This window comes from Stenella coeruleoalba (assembly GCF_951394435.1).
Source record: "Stenella coeruleoalba genome assembly, chromosome: 14".
NCBI classification, from domain to species: domain Eukaryota; kingdom Metazoa; phylum Chordata; class Mammalia; order Artiodactyla; family Delphinidae; genus Stenella; species Stenella coeruleoalba.
Window position 1 is genome coordinate 70,440,809 of NC_137160.1, and position 21,116 is coordinate 70,461,924.

Below are 21,116 nucleotides of genomic sequence, written 5' to 3' on the forward strand. Positions count from 1 at the left end.
TTCTAAGCACAGTCCTGTGCGTTTCTTTGCCAGATGTGGCTTGTAGCCCCAAAGGTGTTCAGTTTCTCTGGAGCCACTGGTGAGCTCCACCTTGATCAGTGACATTGTCAAGTAATCCATGACATTATCAATCAACGGTTAACACTGATGGAGCCCTCCTGTGTTCTGGATCTGAACTAACCATTTGGTATGCAGGCAAAGCACTTTACACGCAGAATCTTACATGGTAGTTACAACAATCCCCCCATTTCACGGAGGGAGAAACTAAGGCTAAAAAAGGCATGTGCCAACAACCCTCCGCCAGCAGGTGGTAACACCGGGATTTATTTCCCTCTCTCTGACTCCAGACGAGACTACAATTGTCACTGAATGTAATTAACATTTGCATGGCATCTAAATTTTTCAAAGCTCTTTCTCCTATGTCCCATTTTAATATGCAGAACAGTCCCACGAGGAATCTGTCAGCTCAAGGAAGCTGTGTCACTGACTCAAGTTCACATAGCTGGTGGTCAGCAAAGCTGAGACTCAAACCCAGAACCTCAAGTCCACACCCTGTACCCGTTCTCAACATCGGCAAGAAGCTTCACTTCCTCGCTCACATGATCCAAACACCGGGAGTTTGAGGCTGAAATGCAATTTGATTCCAGGTGGAACAAAGGGTCTCAATCGATTCTCCATTCCCTTAAACCTATTTTCTGTAATGAAGACCACTCTGCTAATCCCACAGCAGCCAATCGGTGCTAACTCTGTTTCGCAACCCTCCATCGCTTTACAGAACACTATCAGCCAGGACCACCAAGACAATTAGCCTCATTGATATAAACACACGATTGACTCATTACCTATCAGATTGCTTCAATAATGACTGCATTAATTTCACAAGCTAGTGAGTCCCAAAAGCTGCTATAAAAAAAAAATCAATGATCAAAGTGATGACAGCGCTAGTCCATACATTACAAAAGGCAGCGAGTGCGGCCAAAACTGTTATTGATTAAGTATGAGGCTTTCATTAAAAAGATAATTGGAAACGACCATACGCAGAGTGGGAATAAGTCATCGCCGCTGCAGAATCTTAGCTTGATTTTTTCTCTTTTAAGAGCATACTCCGACCAGAAGGCCGACGGCATGTGGAATCCCACCTTTTTCATAAATGTCATGGCCCTCGGCACAGGCTTTGATAAGGTACCGGGGGCTGAGAATCACAAAGAAAAATCTAAATTATTCACTTTTCAGGGGTCCAGCTGCTTATCGGGCCCACGCAGAGTGTAACATCCCAACATCCCTATCTTTAAGGGATCTCTGGAAGCCAGTTAGGCAAGCCAAGGTTTAAAAATCTAATATGGCAACCACTCTCCTTTTTGGTATTGCTGAGGAATTAGCTACCCGTCTCTTAGTAATTTTCCAGATTAGAGGAGTTTAATTCTTTAAACATTAAAACGCTATCCTGTTTGACAAGCATCCTGACCCCGTTGGCAAATGCCTGCCACAAATGATGACAGCCAGCCCCTGTTAAAGGACAATTTACTGAGTCTCACAGCCAGCTTGGGAGGTAGAGAGCAGTGGGTCCATTTTACAGATGCGGGAACTGAGGCTCAGAGAGGCTAAATCGCTTACTCAAGATTCACACAGTTAGGCAGTGGTGGGGCCCGGGTGTGGACCAGGTCAGCCTGTTCTCTTCCCCTATTCACAGCCTTCCCACCTATTAAGTGCCGAACCCTGCAAAGCATGAGAGTTGCATCTGCCCTTAAAGATCTCAGTCTATTGCCTTGCCTGGCTTCCCAAAGGGCACAGTGACCTTGATTTGCTCTGGACAGTTTCTTAGTGAATGCCAAGTATTAATAATAATAATGTTTTATTACGGGGATGTTTTTGGCTGGTAGACATCTTGCCTCGCCACTGTGAGACTTTGTATAGTGACTTTTCATCTTGCTGTTTTCTTCCCTGCTCTGCAATAGTTGATGGGATCACAGGGACTGATTTTGAAATTCATGAAATAACTAAGTAATTTATCTAAACAGTAGTTCTCAAACTTGAGCATGTACTGGAATCCCCTACAGGGCATGTTACAACCGAGACTGCAGGGTTCCATCCCCAGAGTTTCCGAATCAGTAGGTCTGGGGTGGCACCTGAGAGTTCTGTTTCCGGGGAGCTCTCGGGTGATGCTGCTGCAGCCGGTCTAGGGACCACACTTTGAGAACCACTGGTCTAGAAGGATGAAGTTCTTGGAGCTGAAGAAGAATTCCTCTGATTCAAGACCATAAACATCTGTGTGTAAAGAATTTGCTGTATATTTCCATTAAGAAACAGTAGAACCCACAGCGTATTGAAGAGAACTTGGGGGTTGGACCAGTACAGGTTTCCATGGGAGCTGTGCTCCTGGCTCCCTAGAGGACCTGGAAAAGGGGCTGACTTCCCAGAGGTACATTTTCCTCATCTGTGAAGAAGGGATACTGTAATTATCTCAAGAGAGACTGTGAGGGAAGAGAGGAATAATACATGAATTTGCCTAGCACAGCACCAGGCTTGTGGTGGGAGCCCAGTAACCCAGGGGTTTATCTCCTCTGCTGGAAATGTCCACAGAGTTGCTGCCAGCTCCCAGCAGGATCGATCAGGTTGGAACCACGCAGACTAACAGCTTCAACCACAGGCTGTAGAAGGACCAGGAAGCCTGCGGGGAGAGGCTCGTGTGTCCAGGGGGCAACGACCAGCGTGAATGACTGTGAGCTCTCCGAGGAAAGAGGTGTGATGGGGCAGCACACTTCACTTTGCAAGAGGTACTAATGGCCAATAATGCCACCAACACTTTACAGGGTACCTGAACGTGGAAGGCAATTAATTGACAAAGGTTGCCTGGGTGCCATTAATCAATCAGCAGATAACCAAGTGGGGAGGTGGTCCCTTGGTCTCTTCTCTCTCCAGTTTGTATTTCTAAACGTTGTCCCTACTGCCCTGCCCTCCTCCTGGTCCTTGAGTTTCCAACCTCTGTTCCCCACTCCCCACACCATGACCCAGGGAACGCTAGTTCTGGGAGGTGGTAATGCATCTTCCACAAAAACAAAAGGGTGAGGGTCCCAGGGTCAGATCATCTGGGGAGCCCCAAACACTGTATTTTCCCTCTCGAAAACTTACAAGCTGCATGAGCATATTAGGGCTCCATGGAATTCTTCTCTAAACGTTTCAACTTTTCTGGAAGGGTTTCTGGCTCAACACCAGCTTGGAGAAATCTACGTCTCTCAGCCCTAAAATCACGTACCTTCTTCTCATGCCCTTTCCTTTCACTTCCTGCTGCTAATCCGCTAGGACGACTGTTGTGTTACAGTTGGTTGCAAAGCAAAAGTTACAAGGCTCGGAGTGAAGATGGGTGTTTCTGAGGTTCCAAAAGTCCTACCTGAAGTCCAGATGTTAATTCTCCAGGCCACTGAGGTCCCTGGGAGTGTTACCTCTAATAAATGATATTCCCCAATGTTATTTCCTCCCACATTATAACATTTTGTCTTAACAGCCTTGTTACATAACAAGGGCAGAGATCACTTAGCCCTGTGTTCAGCCCTCTCTGGTGGAAAGGAGACACACAGAAGTAGTGGATGCTGAGGAAGGACAAGACTCAGGTCTCACGTGCGTCCCTGACGTCATGGGTAGAACGGCAAAAGGAAGAAGCTCTACTCACCTGGCTGTGCCCCACGGCCACTGTCTTCTTCTCCAGATCCAGGGTCTGCAGGAGCTCTGCCACAGCCTGGGAAAAAGAGGAGAGTTAGAGAGGAAGACAGGCTGAGGGCAGGAGACTCCCAAAGTGGAAGGCCAGCTGGCTGCATGGCTGAGGGATACACCGGGAGAGAGAGGGTGACCCCACGTGTCTGTGAGCTAACAGAGCTCCACCTCCCCAGGTAAGTGTAGAGGAGGAGCACGTACTGGGCACCTACTGTGTGCCGCCCACTCTGCTGGGACCTTCACAGACACCACCTCATTTCAGCCTCACAGCAACCCTAGGTAGGTCGTCATACTACCACGCCCATTTCATAGAGGAGAAAACCACAGATGCAAAACTAAATGGAGGATGTGTCTGCTACGGAAAACACCATGGCAGTTCCTCGAAAAATTAAACATGCAGTTACTATATGATCTAGAAATTCCACTTCTGGATATATACCCAAAAAAGTGAAAGCAGGGACCTGGACAGATACTCGCACGCACTCATATTCATGCCAGTATCATTCACAGTAGCCAAAAGGTAGAAGTAACCCAAGTGTCCATCAACAGATGGATGGATAAAGAAAATGTGGTGTATACGCCCAACGGAATATTAATCAGCTTTAAAAGGGAAGGAAATTCTGACACATGCTACAACATGGATGAAGCCTGAGGACATTATGCTAAGTACAATAAGCCGAACACAAAAGGACAAATACTGTGATTCCACTTACATAAGGTCCGTAGAGCAGCCAAATTCATAGAGACAGAAAGTAGAATGGTGGCTGCCAGGGGCTTGGGGAGGGGGAGGGGGAGTTAGTGTTTACTGGGTACAGAGTTTCAGTTTTACAAGACGAAGGAATTCAGGAGATGGATGGTGGCGACGGCTGCACAGCAGTGTGAATACACTTAATACCACTGAACTGCACGCTTAAAAATGGCTAAAATGGCAAATTTTACGTTACCTATGTTTTACCACCATTTTAAAAACACAGAATGAAAGCATTTCCCCAAGGTTATAAGTTACACATGGGCCGAACCAGACCCGAACCAAGGTGTGTCGGGCCACACTGCAACACCTATGTCTCGACTGCTTCCCAGGCCCAAGACAGCTGCAGAGGGCCCTAGGCTACTGGGGAATTTACCTGCTGTGTCCCCCGTGACAGCCTCCCCAGCACCCTGTCCTTCTCATCACATGTGCCAGAGATGGCCTCACTCTCCCAAATGTGTGAATAAATAGCGTGGCCTTTAACCCTGTGTTCCTGACCTAGGTTAGGGAGGGAGAGCCTGTGTTTAATTCACCTGTTTCCTCCACTGCACCTGGTACTGTTCTATGCATACAGTAGGAGCTCGATAATTATGACGACTGAATGAGGGAACGCCCAGCAAGAGAGACCCAGTGAGGGTAGAAGCGGGGCAGGGTTGGGGGGGAGTGTGGAGAAAGGCCACCCCCTCCAGGAGAAACAAATTCACTCAGAGATCCCTGGATGCAGCCTTAGCCAAAGCACCAGCCATTTAACGGAATTTTCCTCTTGTCGTCCAGGCCTGCAGGCTCTGAAACAAGCCTGCCAGAGATCCGTACCCTCAGATGAATGCAGGTCGTGCCTGGCTCCCTGGTGACTGCCAATTCTCCTCCCGCTGCACCCTCACACCACCCCCTCATGGACCTTCCATTCACCGGAAATCACAAAGTCTATCTTCAGAATAAGCTGTCAGAAAAGTAATTGCGACACTCAAAGAAGCAAAAGGTGTTATGAGACAGAGTAATCTGGTAGATGAGTTTCAATTCCATGGGTCATCGACATCACAGAAAACTTCCTAAGATACAAAAAAAAAATGCTTATTAAAAGCCTACTCTGAGGCTGTAATCTGGGGGGAAGTTTCCTCCTCTGACCTCTGAGAGGAACATTCCATAGCGCCCCCTCCAAAAATTCAGTGGTTTCACTTAGTACATTTTAGCCAAAAATGTTCCAAGGGAGCTATAGGCAGCAGAATGCATAAAACCAACATATCCAGACTACAACATTTTTTTTCTCTCTGCACAAGAAGAAAACAAAATAAACATTGGCTGAAAACAAGATGGACGGATGGAAAAGAAATGAAGCCTATAGCTGGTGACAATTTTCTAACCTACTTCGGAGTTAACGCCCAGAGCCCACGTGTGGGAGGAAAAAATCAGGATGTGGAGTTAGATCCACCTGGACTGAGATTCTCGTTTAACCACTCACGAACTGTGTGACCCTGGACAAGCATTTTACTCTGAGCTGCAGGCTCCTCTTCAGAAAAATGGGGGGAAATAATGGCAGCTATGATGGAAGACTCTGTGGCTGTGCTTGTGCAGGGCTTCACAAAATAGCTGCATACAGTAGGCACTCAGTAAACATCCTGAGCCTGTCCTGATGTCCTGGAGCTGGTCCTATCAGCCTCTCTCTTGGATAAGATGGCGGTGGTGCTGCAGAATGCGGACTAAGCTTCCATTTCTCAGGTGTACCCCAAACACGGCCAAAACACACAACCGTCCCCACAAGATCCAGGGATTCTTCTCCGTCTCCCTGCTTTCTTAGAGCCCTTTAGAAGTCTGTGTAGCCAAGCACATTAGACCTCACGGAGATATTCTGCCCTGTTGACCTCACTGCACAGATAAGGACGCTTAGGTCCAAGTGACAGAGTGAACAGGTGGCTGCGGGCACTGAACTGTGCTTCTGACCCTCATTTTCCTCACCTGCAAAATGATGCTAACATTCCCTGCCTAGACGGTACAGGGGCTGGGACAATTAACGGAGGATATGTACATGAAAAGGACTTTGTCAGTGACTCTGTACTCAGCTGCTCTCATTATCAACATTAATATTACTCTTAGATTGAGCCATATGAAATTGTCACTTGCTTAGGTGAAATACCAGTGATTTCATTTGTTTCTACCTAATATAATCACTGCCCAACAGCCAGTTGGTGGATGACAGGGCAAAAATCCAGGTGACTGTAAGAAATTTCTTCCTTGTTCCGCATCTTTATGGAATCAGCTAACCCATCTGAATTGTCCCGACAGTTGAGGTAAAACCTCTCGGCATGGAAGGCTGAGTAAAATGTTGGCCATTTTGCTTCCAAAAAAAGAGTTTTCCCTTGTGTTTTGGGGTCTGAGCACTGCTCTGAGTGCTTTACCCATAACTCATCTAATTTTCAAACCTCTGTGACTATCTTAGGAAGTTTTATGCCCATCTTATAGAGAAAGAAAGTGAGGTCGAGTGCAATGAGAGGACTTGTCAAACATCACATGACACAACCCCAGGGAATCAGAGAACTCAGCCTGTTCTCTGCCCTCGGACGCTGCGATCCAGGACAGCTCCAGTTTTCGCTAGCTGTGGGACCCTGAGCACGCCGCTCCTCCTCTCGGGTCCTCTTGGTGCCCTATTCGAGAATAGGAGTAGTCACGCCTATGCTACAAGGATGTGGGGGCGGTTTAATGAGACCACGAAAGCAGTGTGTAGGAGTGAGACTTCCAGAATGTCAGTCCAAGGAGCCTGACAAATCCTCTCCCCGCAAAACCATGACAGAAATGGATTCAGTTTTCAAAAACAGCAACTTTGATACTCTGGAAATTGAGCAAGGGGATGCAGCAAACTGAGAAACATTTATTCAAGAGAAACTACTGGGCCTTTAAGAAGAGTGGGAGTTTATGGCAATCATGGCCAAGACCCTTCCACTCCCCACTAAGCTCTGTCACTGCAGAGGTCCTACCAGGGCGAGGCAAGCTGTGAAAACCATCCACTTTGCTGCCAGAAGGGGTTCACTTACAAGGATCAAAGCAAGGGGAAATGCCACACCCAGGAACACTGTCAGAAGCAGTAGTGCTCTTGGCAGCAAACAAATGGAGAAAGTCAATGGCACAGCCAGCCTAAGACTGTTACCCTGAGAGGGGCAAGCAACGGGCCAGTGACTAGCCAGGTCCCACAACAAGGAGCTATAGGGAATAGGACAGTCATAGTGGGCCTTGAGAACCTCCCATAGACTCCTGGCAATCTGGAAGGCTACACGCATGCACGGGAGGGACCGAGAGAGCCTTAGGCATGTATATAACCCTACCTAAATATAACGCCACGTGCACAGGCAGAAAACATGGGAAAGAGCCACACAGAAAGTGAGATCTGTGGCACATTGTAAGTGCCTGAATGTCGGATCCATTTTCCAACCCACACAGAGGACCGTAAGGATTAGATAAAAGCTTCACAGATTCAGAATGTTTGACCACAACCTCTCCTGACCACTAAGCTGTGCTGACACAGGGGCAGCTCTTGAGAAACCACAACTTACAATAAAAACAAGAGTGAAACAAACTGAAAAGAGATGGCAGCAGTCTCACAACGTGGGGGAGCCAGACTCCATAACCCTAGTTCAGATAAGTTACCAAGTAACTGGGAGAAGAGCAGAATTTAGAGGCAGTTTTATATTCTTGAAAATGGCCAGCTTTCCACAAAAAATTACGAGGCACGCAAAGAAACTGGAAAGTGTGACCTATACCCAAGAAAAGCAAAAAGCAGTCAACAGAAACCCTCTGTGGGCTCGGATGCTGGACTTAAAGACTTCCAAGCAGCTCTTACGACGCACATGATGTACTTAATATCACGCCTGGCACATGCTAAGTTTCAATAAGTACTAATAACTGGTAGAGGTTCTGAGGTTATAAGCCCCTCTGGCACTGTGGAGTGATGACACACCCTTCACCTTTACCATTCCAGGCTCAAATTACGAGTCCATCAATGTACCTGGGAGAAACCCAATTCATGCCTCCACCTGCAGAATCCTTTTGTGTCCTGGAATTTTGCACAGAGCTTTCTCTCCAATGTTCAATAAAAAGCACACAGTCTGACATCTCACGTTAAGCTGAACATGCCAGACAAGCAGCGGAAGACTCCAGGAACCACAAAGAGCCATGGCTGGGAAGAGCTTCCCCAACTCAATCCTCAGCAGGTAGTGTGCTGCAGGGAACCCACGTCTGTGGAGACAGATGCTCTCCTAGTACACCATTTGGCTGCTGTCAGTACAGCACCTTCTCCAGGAAACCCACACCATGACCCAACGGCTGCCATGTGTTTGGGCACCTACTATGTGCCAGGCACTTTGTTATGCCCTATCACATGTTGTCCCTGGTCACACAGCTATCAAGCATCATGGGGCACGGATGAATGGAAAGAGAGATGGCAGATACCAGGATGTGAACCCAAGTCTGTCTGACTCTAAACCACATGCTTTTAACCACTGAAAACTCTCACTTACACACTGATCAAATCATTCCATAAGGGTGGGGACTATAGCTCTGTTCTTTAACTCTATAGGCTCAAGACTGTAAACAGCATGTCTGGCACAAAGCATAAACTATATGGACGAACGTATAAATAACACACACACATATTTATATAATTGGGTTGGTTAACACAGAATGGAAAACATGTAGAGTTATTAAAACAGTAGACCCAAACTGGAGGAGGACAGCAAGGTGAGAAAGAGAAGGATGATGAATAAATTCCAGAGGGCTAAGGCTATGGAAGGCCCTGTAAAAATCGTTTAGCATCATGAGAACGGACAGCTCCCTCTCTCCCTCCCCCCACCCCTCTGCCCCAGTCACGGGCTCACAGGGGCCTCTTCCCAGCAGAAAAGGACTCTGAGACAAATTCAGAGGAAATCGGGAGTGTCTACCAGGGTCTAAGACAGAAGAAGAGTGGCTGCCTTTGAGAAGACAGACTGGCATGCCTTAGGTGTGTTCAGATCAAGTCCCCAGGGACACAGATTTGGTTGGCTAAAATCAATCATCACTGTAGACTCAGGGGAAAACGGTGGGCCCAGGGCTTTCCTATCATGGGATCAGGGAGACTTAGCGATTCCTACCTCAGAAGCAGAGAGACTGAAGGGACCAGAATCTGGGACACCGCCAAGGTGAACCGAATGAGCTCTTCCAGGAACCTGCCTGAGGTCACTCTGGGAGGGCTTCAGTGTGGGTTAAGGCATAATCTTAACCAGATGGGATAACCTGGGAGAGAGGAACGGGACCCACAATGGTTAGAGAGGGGAGACAGGGTCATTTTGGAGACCGGAGCAGGTGCCTGGGTGTCTAGAAGAGATGGGCATCCTCAACGGCTGGAAGTCAGCGTGAGAACACTGCTCCCTATAGAGGGCCAAGGAATGGCCAGAGTGGACTTGACTCCCTTCATAGTTTTGCTTAAGCCAGTTCAAATAATAACGATCTGGTCTTCAAAGCTGTGCTCCTGCTGATAACCTTTTGGTCAGCCATCACTGACCACCTGATAAAGCCCAGACTCTATCTCTGCTAACAGTGACTGTGGCCTGGCCCCTGCCAACAACCTCAGACCCTTTTCTCGACACTTGGCAGCATTTATGCTCCAGCCACACTAGATTAGCCACGTAACCTCGTGACTCTGGATCTCTGTACATGCTGTTCCCGATGTGGCTTGCCCTGTACTTTCTCTTACTTAATTCCTCGAAATTGTCCCAGAAAGCTCAACTCAATCATCATCTGCTCTGAGGTGTCTTCCCTGAATGTCCCACCCTCACCCCTGCTGCAAAAATCCGAAGTTTTAGATGTGTTTCCTGGGGCATCCCAAAACTATCCCTCTGTCTGGAAATTACTCATTTTCATCTTTCTTCCCCACGAAGCTGTGTTCTGTTCATTCCTGTCTCTCTGGCAGCTAGCACAGGGCCTGGTGCAAAGGAGGCACCTGGTTACAGCTGGATGGGATCAATAATAATTATTTTAAATTAACATCACAGATAGCACATTCTATACAAAACTTCACCAAATACTCTGTCTTCAAAAGGCTCCCGTTCGGAAGTCCTGTATGAACATGAAGAGATGCTCACCAGCCCTGGCCATCAGAGGACTGCAAGTCAAAACCACAATGAGATACCACCTCCCACCCATTACGATAACTAATGCAAAACAAACAGAAAACCCAGTAAATAACAAACGTTGGCAAAGATGTGGAGAAACTGGAATCCTCGGTGGGGGGAATATAAAATGATGCAGCCATTATGGAAAACAGTTTGGAGGTTCCTCAAAAAATTAAACATAGGATTACCATATGATCCAGCAATTCCACTTTGGGTATATACCCAAAAGAATCAAAAACAGGGTCTCAAAGAGATATTTGTACACTGTGTTCATAGCAGGGTCATTCAGAATAGCCAAAAGGTGGAAGCAGTCCAAGTGTCCACTGAGAGAGGATGGATAAACAAAATGCTGTACTACATAAACACAATGGAACAGTATTCAGCCTTAAAAGAAAGAAATTCTTCTTTTAAGAATGTGCTGCAACATGTGCTACAACATGGGTGAACCTTGAGGACATCACACTGCGTGCAATAAGCCAGTTACAAAAGGACAAATACTAGGGCTTCCCTGGCGGCACAGTGGCTGAGAGTCCGCCTGCCGATGCAGGGGACGTGGGTTTGTGCCCCGGTCCGGGAAGATCCCACATGCCGCGGAGCGGCTGGGCCCGTGAGCCATGGCCGCTGAGCCTGCGCGTCCGGAGCCTGTGCTCCGCAGCGGGAGAGGCCACAACAGTGAGAGGCCCGCGTACCGCAAAAAACAAAAAGGACAAATACTAGATAATTCCCCTTATAGGAGGTCCCTAGAGCAGTCAAATTCATAGAGACAGAAAGCAGAATGGTGGTTGCCAAGGGCTGGTTGCGGGGCGGGGGATGGGGAGTTAGTGTTTAATGAGGACAGCCTCCGTTTTGGAAAATGAAGAGTTCTGGAGATGGATGGATGGGTCCATGGATGGATGGATGGCAGTGGTGGCTTCACAACAATACAAATGTACTTAAGGCCACTATGCTTAAAAATGGTTAAGTATGCTTGAAAATGGTTAAGATGGTAAATTTTATGTTATATGTATTTTACCACAATAAACAGTAAAAAGCCCTATGTGAGGAATTAGAGAGCCTGAGTTCAAATCCCAGCTCTACCACTGCCCCACTGCCCAGCTGGGGGGTGACAGCCTCATCTGCCTCTGCTGTAAAATGGGGATAATTCCCAGAGCAGGGAGGCTTCATCTACTGAGGGCCGTAACCTTTTCACATTACGCCTGATATTTCGTGATGAGGGTCTGTGCATCTGTGTAAAAGGCACACACTATTTTTGTTTCGGGAGCACAACATATCCGTCAGGGCCCCTCCAAATGAGAGTACTTCACTGGGCAAGAGCCTTGTTTGAGCACCACGTGCGTGTTGGGCACACAAGGGATGCACCAAGGCCCATTTCACACCCTGACAATGAATTCCCTCTGCTGCTGTCTAGTGTCTAATGATAATATTGACCTTTTCTAGCTGTCAAACTTGTCTTATTAAATCCTGAGGTCTTAAATGCTTTGCACACAGAGGCTGACAGTTTGCCCACCCGAGCACGTGTTCATGTATAATTCATGGCATCTCATGTTGCCTGGCAAATGAATATTTATCAGCTTTTTCATAAGAGGCAGGATGGCGTTTCCTTTTGTTGCTACCAAAATCCTATGCTGCAGCAAATGAAATTTGTGAGCAAATAAAAAGAGAATAAGAAGCAGCAAAAACTCCCAAGTCCATTCCACTTGTAATTTTCCACTTTCCGAGGCCTCCAGCGAGTGTATGGAGGTGGCTTCGGTTTGGCTACAAGAGAGAACTGCTGAGTCGTCCAGAATAGAAATGCCTCCATATGCTACCCCCACTGCCCCCGCAGACAGCTCCCCCACGCCCCACTTCTGTGCTGTTTTCAACTGCAGAGGAGCCCAAGCTCCTTTCAATGGTTCCATTCCAGATGCTCTGAACAGAGATTAAGACTGGGGGGGACCTAGGATAAAGAACCCCAATGAAGCTTGGTACAGAGTGGCTGGTGGCACCAAGCCAGGCAGAGTTTCGTGGTTTCCAAGATGGGTCGGCGGGGATAGCCTTGCTCCACACCAGCTTGGGTCTGAGGTCCCCTCCCCACGGTGACTCAGGAGGGCCACAGAGAAATGCCGCCTTGTCTGCAGGAGGTGGCCTGTGCCCTGGCCCTTGCTGCAGAAACGAGCCCAGAGAGGACTTAAGAATTGTGACTCTTTTCACTCTTCTTGCCTCACGACTCAGTGAGCTCAGGCATGCCCGGGCACACTCACTTGGAGGGGGAGTTTCAACACGGTTGTGAATATCCAGCCTGTGTGGCTTGGCTGCCATCACTCTGGCCTTGAAAGATGATGATGGTGGTGCTGATGCTGCTGACAGCAGTTCATGTATAATGAGCCCTTATTATATGCCGGGCCCTACGTCAAGCACATCAATTACACTGTTACATACAATCCTCCAAACGCCCCGCTGGAGTTGGTATTATTGTTGTTCCTATTTTACAGATGAGGAAACTGAGGCAGAAAGATGGATTCACTCGTTTAAGTTCACACAGCCCCAGCTGGGAGTCAACTGCAGGTCTGTTTGACTCTGGAGCCCAGGCTTTCTCAAAGGCGCTCCCTGGAATCAAGAAATTTGGGTTCAAGGACAAAACCCATGAATGCTCGGCTGTGTGGCCTCAAGGGAATCATCCGTCTCCATGAGCCTACGTCTCCTCATTTATAAAAGAGATGTAACAGGTCTTGTTTTGCAGGGCTGTTGTGAGGATGCACTAACGCTTTGCAAATTCTGAAGAGCTCTATCATTGATTAGCCGGTGGCCATTCTCAATAAAAACATTTACCGAGGCTTTGGCACTAGGGGTGAAGACTTCCGGCTCCAGAAGTTTACAGTAGAGATGGAGAAAGGAGATACCCAGGGGCAGAAATAACAAGGTTAGGTACATGTATTCATTCACTCATCCAACGGGAAATTTATCGAACACTTGCTGTGAGCTAGAGAACACACAGGCAATCTGGGTATAATTTCAGATAAGGATAAGTGCTATGCAGCTATTAAAACAAGATGATGTGATGGAGAAGAGCATCTGAGCCAAGATCTGAATAGCAAGATGACAATGACACTGGCCAGGCAAGGACTGGGGAGAAAAGCGCTCCAGGCAGAGGGGACAGTTAGTGCAAAGGCCCTGAGGGGGGTGTTTGGGACCACAGAGTCCTCTTTTCATAGACTATATCTCAGGGTGCTGGTGCCGAGGGGAACACTCCTATGGGTGGGAATGACGACTTCTCATCTTGCTAGGAGCCCCCCTGGCTGGGACTTGCTCTTTTCATGGCTCTAATTCTTTCCCTGCACTTCCTCATGCAGGGTTTCAGAAGGACCATTCTGGGGTAGGCAGTGTCCTAAGTGACATGGCAGCGGGCAAAGTCTGGAGCAGGGGTCTGAGTCAAAGCTCATGCCACCGTCACCTTAGCCCCCAAGGCCCAGCTCTCGGATCCCGGCTGCCCCAGCTGCCCCCGGGGCCATCCCTACAGAACAGAAGCACTGGGGCCTCCACCCCCATCACCTGGCTCCACATACCTTCTTCTCATCCACTCTCTCGGGGGCCGACTTGAGCTTCTTCATGAGCAGAGGGTCCAGCACCTGAAATCTTCGGCGGAACTGAGTGAGCCCCATGTGGTCAGCGTAGCCTGCGGTGGAGGGAACAGAAGAACAAAGAATCCAAGTGAGAAGCCCAGCCCAGGGGTCCAGGGGTCTGCTCCCAGCCTTGCTACTCACTGTGTGCCCTCACGTCTTAGGGCCTCAGTCTCCCCATTTGCTAATTTAAGAAATTGGGTTCAATCAGCATTTCCCAACTGCATTCCCCAGAACAAGGACCCTATAAAAGGCTCCAATGAAAGTTCGAAAAAGCTGCCCCCTCATCTGCTTCTCCGGAGGTCACAATCTGTGTGAGCACTGACGTCAAAGGCTCCAGACCCTCTGCAGGGAATTTGCCCTGATTAGCTTCGCTTAACCCAGAGTTCTCCAAACCTGCTGGACCATGGAAAAAAAATTTTTTTTGGTTTAATACTTTTTACCGCCCCACAGACCACATGTGGGAAATGCTGCATCAGACGGTATCTACATGTTAAATCTAACATGTAGGATGGACACAGCTGCACCCTTCTGTGTGGGAAGTGGCATCTGAAAAGCTCCTGAGAGAAGGTGACGTCTGAGCTGGCCTTTGAAGGGCCGTGAGAGTGTGCCAGCGGATTTGGTGTGCAAGGAAGTCCAGGCAGAGGGAGCCACGGCAGGAAGATACAAGGTCTGTTTCACAGTCATCGCAAAAGCAGTTACTGAGCTTTTATGTGTGCAAGACACTAGGATAACAACTTCCTTGTGTTACAGACACTCTGGGGACTGTATTATTACACCCATTATGTAGATTGGAAATTGAGGCCCAGAGAGTTCAAGTCACGTAGCCCAAAGTGAAGTCAACCCTAACTCTCCCAGATGGGATCCAAACCCAGACAGAGACGATAACGAATCCAGTGAGAGTAACCAACGATGAGGTGAAAGACAAGCAGGGACTGGGTCCCCAAGGAACTTGACATCAAATTCCAGACCTCGAAGCTTGGACTTCATCCTGGATACAAGGGGCGTGGTAGATCCTCAGTTGCCTTAAAAAGACCCCTCAAGTGGCTGGATGGGAGAAGGTCTGGTGAAATCTCACTCCATTTTGAGACTTCACTTTACAATAAGCCAAATGAATGAACCATGAGGAAGAGTCATGGTGGGTACATGTGGCAAATCCATGAAGCCTTCCTGGGGGAAGAGGAGGGTTTCAGGCCAGGTTGGAAGGATGCTGACCGCACAGAGACCTGGGGGCTGGGAGGTTACAGGCCTGTCCTTTTGAGTCAGACTTACTTGGGTTCGTATCTCTCATCTGCCCTGATTAGCCCTCTGACCAGCGACAAATGACCCTATTTTTTTGAGATTCAAGTTCTTCACTTGTCAGATGAGAGTAATAAGATCTCCTGTCACACAGTCACGATGAGGATTAAATCCAATAATGACTGTAATATTGGGCTGGCCAAAAAGTTCGCTCGGGTTTTGCTGTGCCACCCCGAAAGAACTTCCTGGTTAACCCAATAAAGGAGGCTAATGTGTTTTGAGCACTTTCCCAGGTCCAGGCACTTTTCTGTTATTCCCTTATTAATTCATCAACCCACTCGACAGCTCTCTGAGACCTGAGCTATCACAGGAGATAAAAGGCAGGCACGATCTAGGGACCTGCCAGTGTCAGCCACAGTCAAGCCCAGGCCAACTGGCTCCAGAGTCCGACCTGTGCCCGCCAGTCTGCCCCATATGTAACGTTCGCTGAGCGTTTACTCTCCTCCAGGCATTGTGCTAAGGGCTCTGTGAGAACAACATCAATTAGTGTGCGTAACCGCAGTGCCCAGCACATCGTAGGTACCTGAGAAACAGCATATGTATGTATGCATCATGCGTGCATGTGTGTATGAATTCAGGCACACCTGACATGTTGCGGGTTCAGTTCCAGACCACTGCAGCAAATCAAACATCGCGATAAAGCATCCCCAAAACTTTCTGGTTTCCCAGTACGTATAAAAGTTATCTTTAGACTATACCATATTCCTTTTTTTCAATGTTAAACTCATCTTTTTTTAATATTTATTTATCTATTTATTTTGGCTGCGCCGGGTCTTAGTTGCAGCACACGGGATCTTTGTTGCAGCATGCGAACTCTTAGTTGCGGCATGCGCGCAGGATCTAGTTCCCTGACCCAGGATCAAACCCGGGCCCCCTGCACTGGGAGCGTGGAGTTTTACCCACTGCACCACCAGGGAAGTCCCTAGACTATTCTATTAAGCATGCAACACCACTACATCTAAAAAACAATGTACATACTTTAATTAAAAAATACTTTATTACTAGTATTTTCCTGTTGAATTTTATAATTATTTTTACTAAAGGGTATTAATTAAATAAGTAAATTGATACACTATAATTCTGTGTTTTTATAAAAATAAATTAATAATTTAAAAAAATACTTTATTACTAAAAAACGTAACCGTCATCTCAGCCCTCAGCGAGTTGTAAATTTTTGCTGGTGGTGGGTTGGAAACATTGCAAGAATTACCAAAATGTGACACAAAGTGAGCAAATGCTGTAGGAAAAAGCGGTGACAACAGACTGGCTTGACACAGGGTTACCACAAACCTTTGATTTGTAAAAAAGTGCACTCTCTGTGAAGCGCGATAAAGCAAAGCACAATAAAACAACATCTGCTCGTGCATACGTTACATGTGCACAGATTCCAAATCATAAATATGTGACACATGTGTATGGATCTTTGTATGCTTGTAAATACTGCTTGTATGGTGTGAGACAGAAGTGACTCAGAGCAGAAAACAATGAGGAGGACTCCCCTGGTGGCGCAGTGGTTAAGAATCCACCTGCCAATGCAGGGTACATGGGGTGAGCCCTGGTCCGGGAAGATCCCACATGCCGCGGAGCAACTAAGCCCGTGCGCCACAACTACAGAGCCTGCGCTCTAGAGCCCGTGAGCCACAACTACTGAGCCCATGTGCCTAGAGCCTGTGCTCCACAACAAGAGAAGCCACCGCAATGAGAAGCCCGTGCACCGCAACGAAGAGTAGCCCCCGCTCGCCACAACTAGAGAAAGCCTGCACAGCAATGAAGACCCAATGCAGCCAGAAATAAATTAATTTAAAAAAAACAACAAGAAAACAATGAGGAAATGAACCAGGTCTGGGAGACAGAAATTTGGGAAGTTATACCACAAGACTTCAACCCTTCACTGAGCTGGAAGCTCCCTCCAAGTCGGGCGGCGCTGAGAACGCAGAGGGCGGACCCGCAGGGAGGAAGGGAACGCTGACCCATGCCTGCACGCAGGGACTCTAACCCACGGGCCAGGATGCCTCCGGCCGGCGGGGCACAGTCGATCAGCCATGGGCTGTGACCACCTCGCTCTTCCCGTGCAACAGTATCTGTCTTCTTGTGCCTGTGGTTGCGTGGACCGGTGGGAAAATCAATGTGATGCTGAAGGGAGCAAGGGGCTCATCTTTGCTTCCAGCTGCTCCCGGCTTCTCCGTCAACTACCTCACGCCCAGGGTTCCGTATTAACGCGGTGGGAGGACACGGGGGCAGCGACCACAAGCTGAGGCGTCAGTGACCACAGGAATATTAAACAAATGGGTGCCCACCCAGACTCCCCGCCAGCCCTGCCGCCCCATCCGCTGACTTCGCCTGAGCTGTTTCTGGCTGGGAGGGGAATCCAAGGGGTGGCCTATGGGGTCTCAGAGGCAGAAGAGAATGGGAAAATTTCAGATCAAACTCAACTCATAAGATGAGCTAATGGGGGAACCCTGGTGCATGCTTGCTTTCTCGAATACAGGCCTGACACTTCGTTCCTTTGGCTGAAACCCCTTATTCCCCTATCACTCCATCACCTCCTCAGCTGGACCTGGGAAAGCCAAACTTCCAAAGACACCATTCACAGGCTGTGTCTCCTGGTGGATCCGCCCCTCATCTCCCACAAACCCCCACTCATTCTGAACCCGATTCCCTGAAAACCAAAGCTCCTCCATGCCTCCCTGCCTTTGCATACGGTGATCCCTCAGCCAAGCTCTTCCTCTCCCTGCACCAGCCAGAGGTGAGCTGCCTGCTTCTTTCCAAGACTCAAGTAAGACGTTATCTCCTCCAGGAGGTCTTTCCAGTCTCCCTGCTTCCTCCTCCGGGCATCCCCATGTGACACATGCCCCGGTCCCATCATGGACCAAGCTTGTTTCCACACGGATCTCCCAAACCAGGCTGAATGTCTTGAAAACCAAATATTAATCGTTGTGGAAATTTCACCCTCTACTCCAAGGCAAATGCCCCTGAGATGTTTGTTGTTGAAAGGAAGATGAGTAAGACACACCCGTGGCCTTCCAGGAGTTCACAACTAAGTCAGGAAATAAGATGGGCTTTGGACTCAAAGAGACCTCCGCATAAACCTAGGCTCTGCCGCATCCCGCTGTGTGACCCTAAGCAAGTCCCTTCTCCTCTCTGAGCCTCAGTTTCTTCATCTGTAAAATGGGGTAATCATAGTTCCCCCCTCACAGGGCTGCTGGGCAGTTTCGACGGGATGCTGCATGGAAAGCTCCTGGCACACAGCTGATGCTCCTGTCCCTCGGCTGTCACTGGTCCAGGAGCGTGTCCCAGGAGTCAGAGACAAGGTGCTCGCTCCCAGGCTGCCTCTTACCTGCCCTGTGCAGGCGCAGCGCCTCCAGGATGTAGGACCCTGCAAGCTGCACCCTCAGTGCCGGGATGTCCAAGGGCAGGGACCCGCCTGCCCTGGGCTTGTCTCTACCAGGCTGCGGTGGAGTCAGAGACCCCTGCCCGCCTCTGCTCTCCACCACTGGGCTCGGCACCAGGCAGTGGATGAAGTGTAACTGAGACCGTCTGATCACGCTGATCAATGCATCCTAGGACAGAGAGGAGACGGGGCTGTGGTCAGGGCCAGGGTGAGACAGACAGGGGTCTGAACATTCCCCAAATGTATATGCAGTCTGACCTGGGCATCTCTGTGGGGGCCCTATGTCCTACACCAAGGACCTCCTATCCATGGCCTGATTTGTACTAATGAGAAATAAAGGACCTTTATAACAACCCTTATTATAACAGATGGAGAAATTGGGACATGGAGAGGACAAGCGAGCGGCCTAAGGCTGCATGGACCACTCGCCGAAAAGGAAGACTAGAACCCAGGACCTGGTCTGTGGGCTTTTCCAGTATAATATGCTATGAGTCATTTCTTCAAACCAATCCTTCCCACATCCCACCCTCCTGAGCTCAGCCTGACTCAGCCTGACCACTTGTTTTTGGATCAAGGTGTCCAGGTGACATCTTTACAGCCAGTGCTGGATCCTGCCGCCTCCCCTACAGAGAGCCTAGAGGTAAACATGCAGGCCTGCGAGGTGAGGAAGGCAGGCGGGGCTGGTCTGGCCGTGACATTTGTCACCTCGGTCAGGAGGGCAACTGCGGTTCCTGCAAACTTCCTGAAGCGGCTTAAGTTAAACCAAGGAGCTGAGGCTTTGGCCTCAGACTGGGATGGATCACTTTCCACCAAATTTCTTTGCTTCCCTGAGCCTCGGTCTCTTCCTTGGTGAAACGTGGGCGTTGCCCGCCCCTTCAGGCTCGCTGGGGAGCTCAGAGATGATGTGGGTGGGTAAGCCACCCTGGAGGCGGGCAGTGAGGCCACGACTCCACAGGGACAGGGCCCCCACTCACCATCTGAAGCTTGATCTGGGAGCACGGGGCCTTCCTCTTCACCGCGGCCAAGCTGCTGGCAAACGCCCTCCTCACCGTGCTGCTCCTCTGCTGGGCCTGCTGGGAGGTGCCCTCCAGGCCGGCCACGGCCCGGCACACAGGGGACAGCTTGGCCCGGGACTGGAACAGGCCCCTCAGCTCCTCCCTGGCAGGTAGGAGGGGAAAGAGAGAGGTGCTTCAGGGGGCTCACAGGGTGGAGCAAAGGGGACCCCCCCTTGCCTCCTGCTAATCTGCCTCCTGAACCCTCCCCTCGAATCATACCCTAACTGCCTACTCTGTTCATGGTCCCTTCTGCCACACAAGCCTTTGCTTGGTGACAAATGTCAGCCCCTTCCTCCATGCCTCTCTCCCTCCCCTGACCTCAGAGCAGCTTTCCTTCTACTGGACATTTCCGTCACCTATGTACCTGCAGGAATTCTACCCCGCCTGCACTTCCTTAGAGGCAAAATCATCTCGGTTATCCCGAGAACAGGTCCAGTACACAGCAGATGCTTACTGTGCTTGTTGTCGAACAGACAGCCTGAGCGCCAGGCAGACCCTACTGCGCCCTAGGAGGAAGCGGGGGCCCAGAGGAGGACCCGTGCCTCTCTGGTTGCACCAGCCCATCCCCTCCAGTGGACACCTGCGGGCACCTTCCATCGCTCCCTGCAAGTCTGGGCCCCACCCCGGTCCCAGCCCTCAAGACCCATCATCCACCCGCCTCTACGCCTACCCGACTGTCCAATATTAAGGAAATGAGTCTTGCCAGCTGCACCAAGGGTGCTGAGAGAGGTTAGCTGCATGGCAGAGCGCACAGCCTAACATGGCTTGAATACACTCACGCTGAAATAAAAATCTGGGGAGGGAGCAGTGGGGGGCGTGAAGCCCCTGGAAGCAGCAGCCCTGAGAGCGAAGGATGTCGGCACCAAGCCCTGGTACAGGGAGAGAAGGTCGGGCCCACAGCCCTGACCCCTGCACGAGGACTGCCCCAACTGTGGGGTTGGGAGACCTGACTTCTGGTCTCCAATTCACTTTGTGCCTTGGGCAGTCATGTGTCCTCTTTGGACCTCCACTCCGTATATATAAAGCGAAAGCTGAGTGGGCATGAGAACCTCCTGGGAAGCCCCACCTGAGAGACTAGATGGGCCCAGGAATGAGAAAGCGACACCAGCAGTCCTGGTGCATCAGCGACCTTGGCTGCAGAACCGCATGCTAAGAAAAAGCACCGTTTGCTCTCAAAATCACCAA

General features: G+C 49.4%; 1 protein-coding gene across 1 annotated transcript in view; it reads right to left on the reverse strand.

Moving 5' to 3' along the window:
• Positions 1-21,116, reverse strand: part of MYO18B (myosin XVIIIB) — a 221,992-nt gene that overhangs the window by 132,100 nt on the left and 68,776 nt on the right. The window contains exons 18-21 of the mRNA XM_079941940.1: positions 19,851-20,034; positions 18,823-19,045; positions 14,133-14,242; positions 3,668-3,733 (exon numbers count right to left, since the gene is read on the reverse strand). Coding sequence (XP_079798066.1) covers positions 3,668-3,733; positions 14,133-14,242; positions 18,823-19,045; positions 19,851-20,034 — 583 coding nt within the window. The remainder of the gene's footprint in view (positions 1-3,667; positions 3,734-14,132; positions 14,243-18,822; positions 19,046-19,850; positions 20,035-21,116) is intronic.